The sequence below is a fragment of the Dromaius novaehollandiae genome, chromosome 22 (genome assembly GCF_036370855.1).
Source record: "Dromaius novaehollandiae isolate bDroNov1 chromosome 22, bDroNov1.hap1, whole genome shotgun sequence".
NCBI classification, from domain to species: domain Eukaryota; kingdom Metazoa; phylum Chordata; class Aves; order Casuariiformes; family Dromaiidae; genus Dromaius; species Dromaius novaehollandiae.
In genome coordinates, this window is record NC_088119.1 from 10,910,772 (window position 1) to 10,930,126 (window position 19,355).

Below are 19,355 nucleotides of genomic sequence, written 5' to 3' on the forward strand. Positions count from 1 at the left end.
TAGAGAAGGATACAAAGCCCTTTAAAACATATATGGGAACTATGTACATTTCTGTAAAGTAGTCTTTTCCAGTCAATATTTAGACAAATATTAGGACAGTAACAATGACCTAAAGTGCACACTTTTTTCCAGTTTGAAGCTGTATAAAGACAAAATGGATTGTAGGATATACTTTATCCTTCAGAGAAAGCTGATCTGAAGATTAAAACAGGTGGGCAAGAGGAGAAAAAGAGGTTGTCAGTTCTTACAGTTGCAGGCCCAATGATCGTGACTCCTTTCTTATCAGCTGTCTTGATCAGCTTGCGTGTCAGCGCCTCTGGAATGCCCTCAGCAATAATGGCAATGGTGCGGATCTGCATCGAGATAAAGAAAGTCTTCAGTACCTGAGCATTGCCACCCTAACGAACTGCAGAACAAAGAGGTCAAACAGTTGCTCACACAGCATGATCATGTTTCTGCCTCTCGTCAAGCCACAGGGAGGTTATGCTGTGCAGTATCATACAGAAGGGCCCAGTGCACGGATCCACGTGCTACTATGGTCTTCACAGCAGTCTCTGTATTGTTCAAGGATATTTCTTTCCCTTGTACATTCTAGGGAGCAGCACTGTATTTTGACCAGTCCAAAGAAATCCTTCTTAACAGGTACAGAGGAACTGAGCTCCCTTTACACAAGTCTTAAAAGTTTATCCAAATAATATTGCGAGTCCAGCATTAGAGAGTTTGCTATACAACTCCAGTATCTTCCGTAGAATCTACAAGGAGTTAGAATTGCGATATGCATCTGCTAAGCTGGTAGACCCCCAATGCAATTTGCTAATGCCATCATGGTTTAAGAAACACTGGTCTCCTTGACAACTGGGGCAAGAGCTTCCTTCTTCTCCTGAGCTGCTTTTTGATTCCACACTCACCTGTGGATAGTTCATGGTTTCAATAGTGCTGTCGTAAGCAGACCGCAGAGAGGCAAAGTTAATTAGAACATCCACCTCAGGGTGCTTCCTCATAGCATCAGACATGTTCTTGTAGACTGGGATCAGGATTTCTTTGTGGCCCCAATAGAACTTCTGCCTGTGATCACCACTGTGAAAGAGAAGATGAGAAAGCCACGATTCTTAAGGCTGCTGTAAAGACAAGGGGATACAATGCATGCAGATAGAGGAATTTACAAACCCCGGTTCTCAGACACCAAGACTGACTGCAAGACACTCACTATCAAGTGAGCATACATGGGAAGGGACCATACTAACAGCAGAAGTTCTTCAGAGTATAGAACAGAGCAGCATATGGAAGGAGACGGGCTAATGGGGACAGAGGCATCCAGCAAGATGAATAAGCTCTCCCACTGTGAAGTTACCAGAGCCTTAATTCTACTCCAAGCTGGAAGACAGAATGAGGCACAGAAAGAGTAATGAATGAGATGCATGCAAAGCTGCATTACTGGACTGGAACAAATACTGGGCTGGAGGAACAGGAAACCAGTATCTGTGGTGAACAGCCAGAACAGTAATGTGAGGGCCAGCCAACTCTCCAATTCTGCTACAATGCGATTCCGCCCCCCAGCACACTGAAGGGGATGCACCTGGAGAAGTTCCACTGTAAGCTATCTTTCATATGTGACAGACTCTCCAACTGGAGCTTCATTGCATCAGTACTGTTCAGTCATTTAAGAGCCTAGAGATACTGGCTGTGTTCTCATTCTGTCACAAATGTAACAGTGGATTTCATGGTTTTCCAGTCTGGCTTCCTCCAAAAGGTCAAGCAGATACAATATTGTTCATTCCCAGCCTAAACTTTTTATCCCTATGGCCTTTTCCTCATTAAACAGCTGCCACGCTGCAAGGGGTTGCCACTCATCAATAGATGTAGCTGTGCCTGCATTCAGTTTTAGTACCTGGGAGCATGCACTTGCTGGGAAGGATTACAGAGCTGCAATTATCATCAGAGCTGCAGACTAACAGCACAAGGTGCTTAATGGACAACTGAGGGGAAGAATTCTCTGCATGACAGAAGTTGATTAATCATCAGTTATCCTGGATCTCCATAAATACCACAGGAATTAAATAAGCCTCCTCGCCTTGTACGGGCTCCTGCCTAGCTGTCTCAGCAGCAGGCCAGGCAGCCGCTCCTTTCCTTCTCTGCCCGTCCTGTTCAGTAGGAAGACCCCCCACACTCTCAGAGTAGCTCAGTACAGTAACAGGAGAGCTGACGCGGGTACCTTCGCAAGAGCGATGTCCTGGAGATTCTGACTGATGGCAATTTGAAATACTTAAGTTAATAGTCTCTCTCCCCACCCCCACCATATTATCTATCTATGGAGACTAAGGTTAAGCAAGGCAAACAGCACGAGAGAACTCTGCATCAGACTGAAGGATCTGCACACTTCTGCCCTCTGTAAGAAACTGCTGCCGCTATAGGACAGTACAAATGTGTGTCGGGGGGGAAAGGAATTTTTTAATTCTGTTTGGCTATATGTCAGGCAGACTACCCTCAATCTGATCAGTAGAGGTGCTCTAATTCTGGCTAAGATTTGGAGGGGAAAACTCTAGCTGCTGTAGGCACGAAGCAATATGCCTCAGACAAGTACGCAGTAAATACTAGGTAAGTGGAAGAGACCTGACATAGCCTTACTGCCTCTGTTAAGCCAATGGGCTACTGTAAGAAAGCCCAGCTAGTAATGCCTTCCTCACCTGTTGTGTGAGGGAACAGAGCTCAGACCCTCTTGGAAACAGGATGAAATGGGACTTGAAACAGCTCTGTTTCAGCAATGTAATTTAACAGAGCATCTTCTAATCAATGGCTGAAGGAAACAAAAGCAGCAGTCTGCAAAGCCAGTTTGATGGTAGAAGGGAGCAAGGACAAGGTGTAAAAGCAGAGATGTAGACTAGGGCAGAGCTATGCTAAAGAATAACAGCAATTGGAAGAGAGGAAACTAACAGAGGGATTTGAGAGAGAAGGCAGCCAGAACAATGGCGTAGTCAACAAAGGATACTTACGTGAATGGATAAACCATGGCAGCTACTGAAGGTTCATCCCGGGAGCAAATATAATCAAAGTCCAGCATTCCTTGCACAGCCCGTGTCTGCATCCCCCAAATAATAGCTTTGGTGTGACGGCTGAACAGGGTTGTAGCTTTGCCTGCCCAGAAAGGGAAAAACAAAACACACACACCCAAAATGTACATCTGTGCAAGACAAAACCTGCAGTACTGCGCATTTGCCAAGTGTCTGCTGAAAGTCTCCCAAATAAGCATATTCCCCTCCCTCCAAACTAAACCCAACAGCTCAGCTGCAGGAAGTAGTAGCCACACTATCCAAATTAAGGAAGAAACTGCAGATGAAGCAGCATCCCGCTTCCCAGGATTCTGAACACAATAGCCAGGTTTTGGGTTTCACAAAATGGGAAAGTGCCCATGGTGTAGGAGAAGAGAGATGAGATGCAAAAAAAAAAAAAAAAACGTCTCTTCCTCTCCTCAGATAGGTCAGTCATATTCCCCCTCAGCTGGATTTATTCTGCAAAGCTGAAAAGAAGGGATTTTTTTTTTTTTTAATACATGGCCTACAATCTGAGAGGACCACACAAGACTTGCCTGCTACATGTGTCAAGGGGTCACAGTAGGATGATACGAAATAAGAACAAAAAGCAGGAAGTGGGGGGGCAAAGCAAAGAACCTCTACATTACTCATTTTTCCCCCTCCAGTTCTTTTTGATTTTGAGAATTTAACAAGTAACTGATTGTCCCAAGAATTAATGTGACCCAAAACTTGGCTTTGGGGGACAGAGTCACAGGAAAGGCAACAGTTCAGCTAGTGAAGATGGACTATTTGCTTGAAGTACATTTACATCATTTGTCACAGCAAGATGTTGACTTCCTCCCTTTGACTCCCCGCAGAGGTTGTTTTAAGACTCTTAAGAAGTCTGAGCTGATTTCTTAATCTGAGCTGATCCAACGGCTGAGCACAATTCAGTCTACAGCTAATTTCTTTCTGGCTTTGAGTCACAGGTAGACAACATTAAGGATTCAACAAGATACTGTTTTTCTGCCTGTAACAATAAATCAGTCACTGTTTTCTCCAACCTTGCACATTCACAGTCTGGATGAACTGCTACACAGCTTGTATTTAGGAAGCTTGCCTACACCAAAAAAGCCTTTAATTTTTTTTTGCAGGTACTTGCGAGGTAGTAACATTCATATTCATAAGAACAGGAAAATGCAGGCTCAGAAAGGTGATGATATTTGCCTAAGACCATACAAGGAAGAATCTGAGAGTCTGCTGTGCCCCTCTTCCTTTATTTCAAAGCACAATGGGGAAAATGGCTTGAAACTTCACTTTGACCCTGATTCAGCAGTTCATTCTTATCCAGCGCAGAGCTCAAGAACATACACTAAGTCCCCATAACTTCACTGAGCACAAGTTTAATGGTTTGCTAAACTGATATGGCAACAAGAACATTTGGTTCATTCAGTGACTTTTCTATGCCCTTCAAGGCTCATAAGCATGGTGCCTGTGTTATTTTGCTTCCCTTTAAAACAAAAGGCCAGTTATTAGAAATAGTGATGCCTTCATTTCTGAAAACATCCAAGAGAACAAAGCTTTTCACGATGTGCTGAGGCCTATTTTTTCCCTAATGGTTACTGGGGGGAGAGTTTGTTTGAGACCTGTCCCTCCCTCCCCCAGAAATAATGAATCTCTTTATGCAAAGGAGTATGCAATCTGCACTTCAAAACCAGCTAAGGAGTTTGTATGGTGCTGACTACATATGCTGGGCAGGAGGGAAGGGAAGGACCAGACAACACTGCAAACTTTTGGAGAGAGAAAACAGCAACAAAAACAAAAAATTAAAAAAGTCAGCTGCCAGCAAGGCCAGACACATTCAGCTAGTCACACGTGTCCTACCTGGACCAGGTCTTGAAGCTGGGATTGAATCTGTTAAAGAGAGAATCACTCATGCAACAATATGACACAGTTGACTCCCGTCACCCAGCAGCCCACCAGGGCACCTGGTGACTGGGTGCTATTTTTTTCCCTCCTCCCCACAGCACTCAGGGCTTTTGGTGTTTGCTTTTGTTTAAAGCAACACATCTGAAAAGCAGGAGACTCCAAATCAAGTGCTTTTTTCTTCCCCAAGTACAGAGGAAAGGTTACAACAGTAAGCTTTTTTTTTTTTTTTTTTAATGTCTCAGCTCTATGTTATGAGACAGACACTATGCCAATGCTGCCAAGCAGTTCTGAAACCCACCCTCAACTGTGCAGTTTCTTTATAAAATGATACCAATAAATGCAGCTGGGGAATACCAGCAAAATTGGCTTGTACAGAAAAGAGACTGGGGCATTCTCCATTGTACTTCCTCTCCAAAGGTCTGGACATCAAGCTTTGCATATTGCCATCCAAAAGTATTTTATTTCTCCCAAGAAAAACACATTTCAAGCCCAGCTGACAGCTCCCTGCACTGTAAGCTCCATGGGGCTCAAATTTGTCAACCTATTTTTAAAGCACCATTCGTGCAAAATTCTGCGCACAGTTATTATGACAGCAATATGATTTTTGTGATCTGTTTCACCAGAAACAGATCTGAATCCTGCTGCCGTCACGTCACACCGTTGCAAACAAGATTGATATCTCCTCACTTTTAAGGGAGGAGCAGGACAGTATCACATTTTCTCCCTGCCCAATTTTGCAATTGTTTTCCTTTCCTATAAACATGCTCTTACCCAATAAGGCTTCCAAAAATACAACCAAAAGGCTGCCAAAGCTCTTGCAAACCACCATGCCAGAGACGCTTCCTAGAAACTTAAGTACGAAAAAACCGTAGTAACCTCAGATCCTAGGCGTTTGAGGAGTAGGTCATGACTCCTTCTGAACTGACATGGTTTTCAGCACTGTTTGTAGAAGGTTCATCCAGGAAGATGCATATACCAGGAAGGAGTTTGTGAATACCTACACAGTTCCAACAGCATCCCATAGAAACACCTCCCAAATATTTAAATAGAAAGCAGGCCCCAGTTCAGCAACCACAGCCCAGAGACTCTAGCCTGTTTTCCACTGGCCTCACATGAGGAGAGACGGGAAAGCTGGAATTCTCAAATTACGCTGTTCCCTTGAAAAGAACATCCCAGACCAAGGCATCTCTGACTCACCTTGTTTAAGCTAATAGCATACCGGGTGGCAACATTCTAAAAGCACTAACTAAATTCAAAAAACAAAACAAACAATAGACAGGTACCACAAAATTGTTTCTCTTTCTAACCGGAAAAGGCATTAGTTAAGTCCCTATTTTCCATTTGAGCAGAACGCACTAGGTCATGCTCTTTTGACAACTTGCAGCAGAAGAGAACTGCTAGCGACAACTCACAGTGCTGGACTTACCAAGGGGTGCTGTTGGCTTTGCCTTCTTGGCTGGAGCAATATCATCTGCTTTGGACTCAGAGAAGGAAGCTGTTCTGCTTGGTGCTGGAGTCTGAAAGATTTAGAAGCCTAGTCAGTAAGGGACAGTGTGGCAGAAATGGAGACTGGGAAGCCTTTTTTGGAGTGTACGTGGGGAGATGGCCACTTTGACTATACTATTCTCCGAAGAGAACCAAAGAAAATTAGCTTTGCGATACAAACATTTCAGTCATGAGAGAGAAAAGTAAACGATGATGCACCCAGCAGCTTTGAGAGTCACATTCTCATTTCTTGCTTTTGAGGTGTCACATTTTCTGCATAAATGAGGTGGACAAATGAGGAGTGCCCTCTGGTGAGCCATGCAGGGAGAGTCACTTTAGCTGTCCTAGTGATTTGGACTGTACAAATATGACAGTGGCCAGGATGTGTCCTGTCATACCTAAAGGCATCTCTCCTATAGAAAAGTGCAACTCACTATCAAATCTGAAATAAAACTACATCAGTGAGATAATGAGATTTAACCAAGCAGCAACCACAAAGTATCACTGTTGTCTTTCCCAGTAATGTTCCTGTGTTTAGGGTCTTAATGAAAACCTGCCTTCCAGCATCTGCCATTTCAGAAACTGAATGAGAATCAACAGATTGCCATTTTGGAAAGAGAAGGACAAGGGCCTGCACACAGTGACCTCAGATGCGAATTTGTTCCACAAATGCTAAACATGTGGTGGTTGCTAACGGGATATTTCCAGGTGGGAATTTCCTTCATACAGTGGCAGCTTTCAAACACTGCTGCAAGGCCTTACAATCGATAGCAGCCAGAACAATTTCTGGAACTGCCTGGACATGGGGAGAGGAAAAAAAAAAGAAAAAAGAAAAAAAAGTCGGCAGCAAGCTTTGGAAGTTATCGCTCGCAGCCTGACCTGCTCAGAAAGGGGGAGCCTCCTTCAGAAGGTCCGTCATATATGTTCCCTTTCACAGAGGGGGGCAGGAGAACTCACCGAAGGGCTGCCGCTGGCATTGAGGAGGAAGTTGGCAGTGTGAGCTGCGGCGGGTGGCTGATTAGGGATGGGCCGATGGCCCAGTGCCATGCCCACAATAGCAGTCATGTGAGTCTCCGTGCCAAAGACATGGATGGGGATCCCCGTGGTCTTCCCTGTGTATGCATACAAAAAACAGTCAGGTTTGGGAAAAAAGCAACAAGATGAGCTTCTGCTGAGGCAAACTATTAAACCTTGAAAAGGCACATCAGAAAGCAGGTAGGAGAAACAAGATAAGAGAACAAAAGTTAAGGAACTGGATGGTTCTTACCCACTTCTCCCATGACGCGCAGTCCTTCCTGGTAGTTTGGGCCTCCCCTTCGCACAAAGATCCTCACCTCATGCTCCTTCAGAGGGCCTTGATAGTCTTTAATTGCTCTCACAATGCCCTAAGAAGGGAATATATAGGGCAGGTGAGTTGGGAGGCCCAACATTTACCCTCTCCTCCCCATTGCCTCAAAAACCTCCTAGGAAAGATGTGCTGTCAGCATCAGCACAGCACTGTTTGTTGGGCACTGAGAATCCTTGTAACTGGCCATAGAGGGACAGCTATACAGCAGCTTGACTTCAAGCCATAAACTAGTAGAAAGTCATTTTTCCAACTCAGAAAAAGAAGTCTCATTTTCAAAGAGGAGGAATTTGACAATTTACACTTGAAATAAGTGTTCAGCATCTGCATTTCTTTAAAATGAGGAAGACCCTAGGAGAGCTGTCAGCAGAACCAATGCGAGATTCATACCTTTGTCCAGCATGGACAAAGGAGGGACTTAACTTCTTCCTTCTAACATTGCATTACAGGAAAGTGCCATCTCTTTGCTATCATTCTAATATGTTCCCACAAGTCAGCATTTTCTAATGAAAATGCATTTAGCCTGAACAGTGCTGCAAGGGGTGTTTTTCTCGTCCCTGTTGTCCTATACTGGGCAGCAAGCAAATACAGGTTTCGAACCAGGCTCTGACACACTCTGATGTGCAGTATTAAAACACAGCATCACAGCTGACCCAAGTGTGAGGTGAAGCATCAAACCTAGTGCCTGAAGACAAGCCTGTACTGCTGTGGGAGGCCCAGAAGCCTTTGGAAATAGTACCACTTACACAATGCAGTAAATATGTTCAACCATCTCTGTCCCTAGCACACACTCCAGTCTGTGCTCAAGACAATCTGAGAAGACAAGCACGTCTCTCTGCAGGGCAAGGAAAATGGACTGAGCTGTGGAGAATGGCTTAAAGTTGCAGCCAGCATGCTGTGGGCACTTGCTGATACTGAATAGTGACTTACTTTAAAAGTGGCTGCCACATTGGTGAAGTTAGCAATGCTGCCTCCAATGATTAGGATTTTACCTGAGAAAGAAACACTAAATAAATAACCTGTTTTAGGAACAGACTAACTTTTAGATCATGGAGCAGTTTAGGACAGAGAAAGTGAAATAGTGCTGTAGTTCAGACTAACCAACAGTTTTGCAAAGAGTGTATTTAGCAAAGCCTGGATAAGAGTTTTGTACCAAGCAAAAAGTTTTCTGATAAGAATCTCTTGATCCACATTTGTATTTTTCCATGTAGCAAAGAATACAAGTCCTGTCCCTGAAGCAGGAGCTGACACAAACCCATTGCTATTGCACCCAGAAGGAAGCAACGCATTAGAAAGCTCTTCCAGGCAGGTCTAAACATAGTCACAGCCCAGATTTGTCCAGTTTTTCCCCTAAATGCACCTTCACAGATGAATGACTTCGAGCCATACACCCTTCCTGATCAGTTGATTACAATTGTTACAGTCCAAGTTCCAGCGTCTCTCTTACCTTCAGGGTGTTTCTCCCGTGTCATGAGGGAGAGAATAGTCTTAGCATAGTCGTAAGTTTGTTGCTCACTTGGGGCTCCTGAGTATTCACCATAGTTAGCCAGTTCATTCACACCCCCCAGGTCACAAATGGTGTCACTGTAAGAAAAGAAAAGTCATTTAAGAGATTACTTATAATTTTCAAGCAACTGTAAAGGCCTTAATAAAGCATTCCAAATTCCTAGGAAAGAGGTACAATAACAGAGAGGTCATGGTGTGTTCTGAGTTGATGACTGCTCTCCTCTGGGTGCCAGTTGTGATTAATCCTGTTATACTTCCTAGATGTGATGGAAACTCAGTGGCTGCTAGAGCAACTGCACTACCATAAACAGCTCTCACCGGTCTTGTTTCTTTTTAAGTCAAAAAAAAAATAATCTCACTATATTTCAACCACCCAGAAGTAAATCATCATCACTAAGGGACACTATATTCCATGTCTTGGAATCTGCCTGGCATCCTCATTACGAATAGGTCCCAAGCAGTCATGACATGGGAAAGGTGCTTTGGGCGAGTCTTCCTTTCAGAGGCTGCATCAATTATTTTCTTTCAGCACGGTAAATCCACCACCCCCTTTGGAAACCTTGTTTCTGGTACCTGTAAACAACAGAGGCACCACCACCAGCCACCATGGTCCAGATCCTGCCTTTGGGATTGAGAATAGTAAGTTTCAGGCTGGCTCCACTCTTTGCATCCAGATCAGCAATGTAGGCTTCCTGTGGACAGAGCAGAACATAGTATTTAAAATTCCTTCCATCTTTCTTTGACTAATTACTGCATCCTCTTTTTGGAAGTGGAGGTTTAGGGATGCTGGGCCGAAGTTTCAGAGGAGTAGGGCTCCCACATCTCCCCTTGATTGCAACTGGAGTTACAAATGCAGTTTTCATAAGGGAAGGAGACCCAACTCCATCTCTCAGGGTCCAGGAATGATTTGTGTTACATGTTCTCCAAGACAGAACACTGAAATCAGACTGGATAGAGACAGCTTGCAGCATTACCTCTGGAACAAACTCAAAGGGGAAAATCAACCTGAGCATACACTCAAATTCTGATCATACCCTCCAAAGAATACTTGCTGTCTTTACAAGGCATGTTTCCCACTGTTCCGCTGGCTTGTCCCAGGTGAAGTTACAAGTGATTACTATAAATGAATTTGAAATTGAAATTACTTAATTTGTAGGTGGCAGATCCAGAAGCAGAGTTTTCCTGTTTGCACATGAAAGATTCTGGAAATGCAGCTGGCTACTGGTTACATTTTATTAAGCTGCACTGCACTGCCCTTTCCATTTTATCAGACTCTGAAGTAAGAGAATAATGGTCTTTTCCACCACTGCTCAGCAGCTCTTGGAAGCTCCCAGCTTTCATGGCTCCACATACCAGAGTCACAAGAAAAAGTTGTCTCCCTCCCCCAAATCAAATGTCTCCAAACTGAAAAGTCTTGTTCTGACCTTGTCTGCAGCCTGAGACCAGAGGAAATTTAAAATCAACCCACCCAAGGCTACACTCTCTGGCTGTGCTGTAGCCAGGAATGTAGTCACAAAGAGCTGTCATTTGGCTCACCATGGTGTTCCTGTCCCACAGTGTGCTTGCCTGCTGAAGCACTTCATTGGGAGTTCATTAAAATTCTCAGTGAAGACACTGACATAACAACCTTCACAGTGACTTGTGCAGGGATGATTCAGAGAGACTAAAACTGAACTAATCCATTAAAGAGCAAATTGAGTTAAGTGTTGGCATCCAGCAAGCTACATGGAGAGAAATAGCTAAATGGATTTCCTGGCCATGTTACAGAAACCTTCCCCAATTTAAGCATAATTATAATTACCGAAATGAAAAAATCAGAAGGACAAGAAACGTTCTGGAGACAGCGGAACAGTCACCTGAAGTAAGTACCAGCACAATTAAGGAAAGAGCTTTGCTTCCAACAGTCTGAAGCTGCTGGGAGCCTATGCACGAAGCAGTGTCTATGTGACTAGCACTACAAGCCTAGGCAATTCTGAGAAGGAATGGGCATTTCTGAACTTTAAAACAAATAAAGCTTGCCTTTAGGCCTCCTCTTGTTCTTCACTTTCCAGGACAACAGGTGGATTAACATCTTAACTTTTTTCTTCAAAGTTTGATTGTCAAGAGTATATTATTTGGATTTACGCTCAGATATAGCTTTTGCACACAACCGGTAGCCTGCTCTCAGGAATTAAACTAGAACGCTGAGGAAGCATCAGTCCCACAAGCCTGCCAACAACCAATGCTCCCCCCAAAATAATAACGCTGACGGGGAAGTAATGCAAGCAAGAGCCATATAAAGAAGACTTTACAAGTGCAGAGCTTCTGGCACATAACTCAATGAAGATAAATAAAAGTTCCCATTTAAAAAGAAAAGTCTGAGTTCTAAATGAAAGAAGAGAACTGAGAGAAGATCCAAACAAAGATGGCAAGTAACTGCAGTTCAAAATGCTATTATGAGAAATACTAGTACTATGCAGGTTTGCCCAAGCTCTCTATTCTCTTTATGGATAACGACAGCAAGGTACTTGAAACATAGCAACAAAACTCTACGAGAGAGAGGATAACCTCAGTGTCATGCACATATAGCAATAAGGAATTGATCTTTGTAGTCAACAGAGGGATTTGGGCCCGAGTGGGTTGTTTACTTGCCTCTGGGTAAGCTTCCCTGCCAAAGGGAGGGGGGAATTCCACATCCCCCCATTTCACTTTACAGATGTAGTCAGCAGTCGCATCAATCTTCGCAGCCAAATCAAGGATGTAGACTCCATCTTCAGTCACTACTGCATGGGAGAAATACCACTTAGGTGCATTTGTACAAAGGCAAACATTATGGATTTGCTCATAAAATTTGATACCATATAGAGATCCATTACAACAGCTAGATCACACTTGTTCCCCTACCTCCACCTTCATTACTTAGTTATGTTTACCAAACCCAGAGAAGTCCCTTAAAAATCAACTACTGACCATGGTCATAGACCAGGCTCAAGCTCAGATGCTGTTTTGTTCTGATCCAACAGAGCAATTTTGATCTTCTTCAGTTCTGACTCAACATCAGTATCAGAAGTTTTTGTTTATGCCAGGAAATTAGATAGCAGAGAAGAGCACCTCCTAACTGTCCCCATTTTGGAGTCATGTAACTAAAAACTCCAAGAGACATCACAGCCACTTTTGTGCTTCTTTTGCAGGCACCACCTAATACTGTTGTGAACTACATAAACCACAGAAGAGTAAAATACGTATTTCAATATTTTAAAACAGATGAACAGGAAGTCCTGCATCTGGGCTCCAAAAAACATCAATTACCTAATGGATTGATCTCGAGGTATGTGAAATACAGATCTTCATAAAGGTTGAACAGGCCAGAGATGAAGCTAGCCAAGATACTGAAGGGAAAAAAAAATTAAACACAGATTCATTAAAGCAGCCAAATATAAAATACAGCCTGCTCTGCTTCATTTATATTAGTGGCCAACTGCAAATCTAGTCTGTAGCAATTTATTTCATTCTCATTCATCTCTGGAAGAAGCCTAGGTGATGACTCAAGGAAAGGAAGACCTTGATGACTCATCTTAATTATACTTCACCAAACTCCTGAGAACACAGTTGCTCACAACTATCAAATGGATGCTCAGTCTATTCAATCTCAGAGAGACAGAAATGCATCTTTGTTTCTTAATGTCAGACATGCATCTTTGTCAGATCTAAGTTGCATTAGGTGGGATGGGGAAGAGACTGGAACAAACTGTATTAGTGACAGGATACTTCAGCCTTTTACTGCCGAACAATGCCAGTCACGACTCGTAAGATAACTAGCTATTGGCATTTAATTAAAGGAGATGCAGAAGAAGTTTTGAGACCTACAGATCAATTTGCAGTAAGCTTAGGAACAGCAAGAGAATATTTTCTTAGAAGCAGCTGGGTCAGGGTAAGGTACAATATATTTCTGAATTAGCAGCCGGATTCACATCATATTACCATTTCTACTAAATAAAGGACACTCTTCTGTGCTGGCATGAAGGATCAAAATTCCATACATGTCTCTGACATTGCACACGTCAAGGCTTTACTAGACTGAGAAGAGCGCTCCTGTCAACTGAAAGCTCAAAGTGCTACCAACACTTGTTTTCAGTTTTCCAAGAGGCTCAGATAATGTCAAAGAACTTGAATTTAGGATGCATGGCACATTCTTGAGAGCAATAAAAAGGTTAAGAGAGTGACTGTTAGGGTGAAACAGTGCGAAAGGAAGTTGAACTTAAAAAAAAAAAAAAAAAAAAAAAAAAAGAGGCAGGGGGAAGAGCTTCTGGGCAACTGGCAGTGCACAGAGCAGGCATGGGTACTGCACACCTGTACTTACTCTTTTTTATTTGCTGGCGCATGCTGCAGGAGGTGTTTCTTTACATCTGATTCATTCAGTTTTTCATCCACCCCCACAAGCAACTTCTGAGCTTTGGCATCAACGTCTCCCACATCCACACCCCCTTCGTGGTGGAAGAGTACATAGTCTCCCTCACGGGCAGCATATATGCACACATAGAACTCTTCTTCCTGCAGCAGAGACCCAGGCATAAACGTTAATAAGTCACACGTAGCAAACACCCTGAAGCAGCAGCACTCAGGTCAGTGGTCAGACTGCTAGGGAAGAGGCAGCAGAGCACATTAATTAACTTTCCAAGGATAAGTAGCATTGGAATGGCCCAGGCACTCCCCAGAATTGTACAGGCAGTGCTGGCCTGGGAGGGAGAGCAGCAGGCCCCAGAATGCTTCATCCTGGTAAAACCTGCCAGGAGGCAGCACGTTCCACTTCTAGGAAGGGGGGAAGCATCCCCCCCCCAAAATCCCCCCAAACCAACAATGCTCCTATCTTACGCAACTGAACTACAAACCTCAGACTCTAGCTCCCGGCATGGTCCTTTCCTGGTCGCAGTGAAAGCACCTACATCTTAGGTAATTATCCCTTCCCCAAAGCCATGACAGAGGAGGGAGATGTCACCAGCACAAACTGAAACATCTCACATCAGCAGTTCAGTTTTTTTACACATGGGAGCACCAGATTCAAGAAGCAGTAAGCTGCCTTTTCCCTAGCAACTGGGTCCTTCTCATGTGATCTGTACCACTGCAAACCTCCTCCCAGCAGAGAGTAAGAGCAACCAACACAATTACTAACAACTCTTTGCAGGAACCAGTGCTGTACTTCCATACAGCTCTGGCAACATGCATCAGCACTGTCAGCTTAATGGCACACTCCCAAGCCTCTGCTTTCTCCATTACATCAATCCGTCTGAGCAACATGCAAGTCGGAAAAGATTTAAAAGCACTTTTTTATGCTCTAATTGGTATACGAACCTGTTTGTGGGGGATGAAGGGTTCAATCAGAAAATTCTTCAGGACTCCCTTAGCATTAGCAATCTGTAGGCAGAAAACAAGGCAGACACCAATAAATGCTTGTCCAATATCTGCATTTATGACAGCATAAGGCTAGTTTCAAGAATTAATTAACACTGCTCTGACTAAAATCATTTCCTCCCAAGCATCTCTCCAACATGTATCCTAGGAAAACAGCACGGCATCAAGTACTGCTGCTGCCACACAGTGCTGTACTAGCTCCTGCACTCCAGGATATTTTACTAACTCACATAAACTGCCAAGTGCACCTTCCCCTTTCCTAACAGGGCAGCTGCCTGTCAGAATTACAGCAGAACGGCTCTTCATCATCTCCTGTCCCACATGGAGCCCTTACAGAGGCACTGCTTAGTGCGGGCTGAAAGGTAACTGCTTGAGCCCTGCAACTAGTGGACACTACACCCCACTGCACTCGCAGGACTACTGGAGGAAGAGAAAGAGATCCAAAATTTTCTTGGTGGGCCCAGGGAACAGGCAGTTTCCTGAGGGTTTGATTAGCAGAACAGCCAGTTCTTGTTTTGTTGGCTTCGGGCTGTTCTGCCATGACTGCTCTGTCAGCCTGGAGCACAGGAACACACTGATGCTGCTTCACCTTCAGACAAGCGGCGAGAGCGACAGGCCGCCAGCGCAGGCCACGGCCCATTTTCCCAGCAAAGGACAGCAGCTGACGTGCTGGGCTGATAGGGCAGATGGCAGACAGCAGTCAGCACTCGAGAGACCAAGTCCCCAGATCAGTTTGGCATTGAAGTGTATGCACTGAACTGGAGCTTCTACCTGGAGCTCTGAAAAAACAGCTGAGGAAAATTGTCAGCTAGACAGCGAGTGGCAGAAGCAGAGGCCTGTGCCCAGCAGTCACATCAATGTCATGGAAGCAGTGTCAGTGAGCATGGAAGACCCTTTAGCCTCTTCCTTGCAGGGGCAGACAGCTACAGCAAGGGCCTAGGAGCTGTGCTGCCTGGGTGCTTTCCTGCTATCCAAAACAGAGTTTCCTAGCTGAAGGGACATTCCTCCATATGCCATGGTAGATACTCTGCTCCTGAAGACACTGCTTTGGGAGTCAATATAATAGACTTTCCCAAGTCCTTGGCACAGTCTTTCCTTTAGATGTGATTATGCTCGGCAGTTATTTCAACATCCACCGTTTTCCTGATGGGCAGGCATGCAAGATGCAGTTGCCTGCTGTTTCACAATGGCCTTCAGGCAAGCCTCGCTGGCTCGGCTGCACAGCTTGGTGCTGGAGCCAGCAGCATATCAGTCATGATAGGGGCAAAGCATCAGTCTCCTTGAGGCAACAGAACTCCATCAGCTCCCAAAACATAGCAGTTGGGATGGCAGGCATTTCTTTATTATTAGCATTGCGGTAGCATTCCCAGAAGAATAAATATTACAAGCCAGCACCAAGTTAAAATAAGGACTTGAAATAACACTCGGTCATCAGCCAAAACATACTGGCTGGCTACAATGAGAGGACAATTTTATGACAGCTTTTATACTTGTCTTGTTATACCTGTCTCGGGTATTAATGTGAAGCAACTATTCCAGTTACAGACAGCATTTGAGCTATCAACTGCTGACTCCCAAGTGAAAGGGATTTTCAAAATGGTACCAATTCCCGCTGAGCTCTCACCGCACAAGCCCTACACAGCACATGTGGCAGCAGATGGTAACTGGGGCACTAAGTTAACAGGGTGTCATTAAACAATGCTCATTTACCAACAGGAAATTCATTCATGACACTATTTCTCACTTGCTTTGGCATCATCCTATCATGCATTTTACACTAGTATGGGCAAAAGAAATACCTGTGCACCAGGATCCTATGATGCAAGTAGACAGAAAAGACAACACAAGAGTCCTCATGTTTTTGTTGCCATTTGTGGATAGTACTCACTGTGGTTTCTTGGCCCAGACGCTGTTTCAGCCAAACCTTCACCTGATCCAGAGTGAGGTTAATTCCAACCAGTCCAAGCTTCCCACGCCGCTTTATTAGCTGATCTGGCTTCACCACTAGACGCTGCAATATTGTGCAAAAGGGATTCAGAAAAAGAAAGTGATTTTGGTTAGAGATTCTCTGCAGATGGCAAAGCTAAAATTTAAGTAAATTCTCTAAAGAACCTGTGAGGATGTTTGCTGTAATTTCTTGGCTAGTGCCTAATGCACTACAGTTGTTAAGCAAATGCATCTCTTGGTACAACATGCCTGCAGTTTTTTTTGCTCTGTGCTTCAAGAAGCTGCCTTATTTCTCCTCAGAGGTGACTGCATATCAGCACAGCCTGAGCTGACAGTTTGTTCTGGATTCCTGGATGAACTTTGATAACAACTCTTTCAATGCAAGTGTTAAGAAGACTGCGTTTACCTACTCCCTTTCTATGAGAATTCACACTGAACAGTGTTCAGTTTTGCAAGCCATTTTTGTAAGATACATCATGAAATTAATATCGCTCTGTAAGTAGAGCCTCACAAAGAGAGATTGTTACAGAGACATGGAAAGCCAGCCATGGGCACACAGTCAGCTGCTTATGAATACATACTCTACACATGAGACCAGCTAGAGGCAAGGATCATGCACGTATTACAAGGTTACTGTATTTGTCTGTCTGACTGTCACTGACTCTTTGTAAGATACCTACAAAAAAAAAAAATGTACCTAGATAAACACTTTCCCTAGCTTGCAAATACCACTTTTGCTGAGATGCCACTCTCCTACACAGCTAGTTAAATCCTGGAACTTTTGCAGCTTACAATACAGAGCCAAAACATAATGTGTTGCCGCACAGAACACAGGGATAGCGATCTGTCTGCTGAGCAGGCACTGCAGCCCTCCTGACAATCCAGGAGCTTGCCTTAGAGGCTAGATACTGTCCTCGCTCTCTTCCGGTTTTCTGCAATCTTTTTAGAAGCCCTACTGATATTTTCCAGCAACTAACTCTTGCAGCTGAGTGGGGAGAATTTAAATTACTTACTGTAGGGCTTCTATCAATCAGTAAGTAAAAGACTGTGAAACATTCCTGTTCTGCTAATCAGTGACTTAATATAATTAACCACTGGAAAGGTGCCAGGTTGGACAGCTAATGAAAGGAGCTCTGGAGATATGTTCTCTGCAGAAAATGCACGGCTATGAAGCACAAGGAGAAATAAAAGATCTCACGGAGAAAAGCAAAAATAAAGGTCTTACCTGACGTTGTGCTTGGACGTAGGAAATCTAAGCAATATACTAACTGGAGAGGGCAGTTTAAAAAGAAGTCAAAGCTAGACCAGAAGAAGGCACTCTGAATTCAGAGGATAAGGGTTTGAGAACACCAACTGATGTCTTAAGAGCATATGGCTCTCTTGCTTTGTCTGAATTAGCCTGGACTACCTTCTTTGCAGTTATCAGCAGCTTCTAGTTTGCAAACATCTCTGCTTATGTATTTCGCTAAGTGCTCAAGTGAATTTTATAATCAGGCCCCTTGGAAGGTGAGACAACAGCCCTGAAGTAAGGCACGTTTCTTCATCAGTGTTGCAAATGAATGTTGCTGAGTAGAAATGACTACTGGTCCTTCAGGAAGGTGCCAGAGCACATAGTTCTGCACACAACCTGCCACAGCGCAACCAGCCCCGCCTGGCAGGGAGCAGCTTGGGCGGGCAGAGGTTTGTCAGGGCTTGGCCACCACGGGAAGGCAAGTCCCTCTCCTTACCTCGCTCAGAAGCCACGGGTGGTCCTGGGTGAGCCGTGCCCAGTCAGTGTCTGGGGTGACACGGGCATACTTGAAACGGTTCTGGATAGCAGAGGATGTGCAGATATACTTATACAAGAACTCCTTCCCGGTCTGCTCGGAGATGGCCTTGGCTGACATGGCTACCTAGTCTGGATTGCAAAGCAATTCGTTAAGGAGTATTTAGGAAGAGAGTACAGTTCTCAGATAATTCCCATTCACCTACCTCAGTGCAAATACAAAACAAATACAGAACCTGGGCTGTGTTTCGCCATCATAAATAAGCCTATTAAACTCACTTGATCAAAGAGGAGCTATCCTGCTCTGCTCAAAACTTCTACCCCAGCCAGCTGCCCCGAACACTATTTCGGCCCAGTCTTGCCTGCAGGGAGAGGCATGGTCCCTGCAGCTTGCCCCAGCCGCCACCGCACTTGGGCCAAGCCTGCCTGCCAGCTCTGAGCCTCCCCTCACACCTCCGGGAACTCAGCTAAGACAGCTGGCCTCAAACTATGCAGCACCTCAGGTTTGCTCTCGAGATCTGTATGCGACATACCTACCATTTCTTCTAGCTCACTACGAGGGAGCGGCAAGGCAACAGCACAGAAAACCCTCCCTCCCACTTACTTTCTCCCAGCATGCCACGTTTCCAGCCTGTACCTCTTTAAGCTTGACTACAAGCAGATTAGCAATCCCCCCAATTTTTTTTATATATATGTATATAAAAATATGAAATAAAAGAAAAAGAAAAAGGAGTTGCCAATATTATCAAAACAAACAAACAAGGACATTTCCATCCTGAAAAAAAACAGGATGCAAGTGTCCTGAGAGTAGCTTCACAATCTACAGAGTAAGATTCTTGACACCACACAGGGAAGCTATGGTAAGACGGGGGGGGGGGGGGGGGGGGTTTGTTTAAGAATTGTGGAAACAGAGCAAGATGTTGAAAAATTCTGATTTGTCACTTCTCAAAGAGATGGCCTTCAGTCACAGATGTCAAAGATT

The 19,355-nt window shown here is 44.3% G+C and overlaps 1 protein-coding gene across 3 annotated transcripts in view; it reads right to left on the minus strand.

The window, feature by feature from the left end:
* Window positions 1–19,355, minus strand: part of ACLY (ATP citrate lyase) — a 32,531-nt gene that overhangs the window by 6,673 nt on the left and 6,503 nt on the right. Inside the window, exons 2-17 of one of the 3 annotated variants that reach the window (XM_064524765.1) lie at window positions 18,336–18,505; window positions 16,550–16,672; window positions 14,602–14,664; window positions 13,613–13,803; window positions 12,562–12,641; window positions 11,905–12,032; window positions 9,847–9,965; window positions 9,215–9,351; window positions 8,698–8,759; window positions 7,690–7,807; window positions 7,380–7,534; window positions 6,364–6,454; window positions 4,893–4,922; window positions 2,991–3,132; window positions 909–1,077; window positions 249–353 (exon numbers count right to left, since the gene is read on the minus strand). In XM_064524765.1, the coding sequence (XP_064380835.1) occupies window positions 249–353; window positions 909–1,077; window positions 2,991–3,132; window positions 4,893–4,922; window positions 6,364–6,454; window positions 7,380–7,534; window positions 7,690–7,807; window positions 8,698–8,759; window positions 9,215–9,351; window positions 9,847–9,965; window positions 11,905–12,032; window positions 12,562–12,641; window positions 13,613–13,803; window positions 14,602–14,664; window positions 16,550–16,672; window positions 18,336–18,494 (1,872 nt within the window). In that variant the 5' untranslated portion in view covers window positions 18,495–18,505. Of the gene's footprint in view, window positions 1–248; window positions 354–908; window positions 1,078–2,990; window positions 3,133–4,892; window positions 4,923–6,363; window positions 6,455–7,379; window positions 7,535–7,689; window positions 7,808–8,697; window positions 8,760–9,214; window positions 9,352–9,846; window positions 9,966–11,904; window positions 12,036–12,561; window positions 12,642–13,612; window positions 13,804–14,601; window positions 14,665–16,549; window positions 16,673–18,335; window positions 18,506–19,355 lie in introns of all 3 variants that reach the window. The other 2 variants (XM_064524764.1, XM_064524766.1) reach the window with 2 other exon arrangements.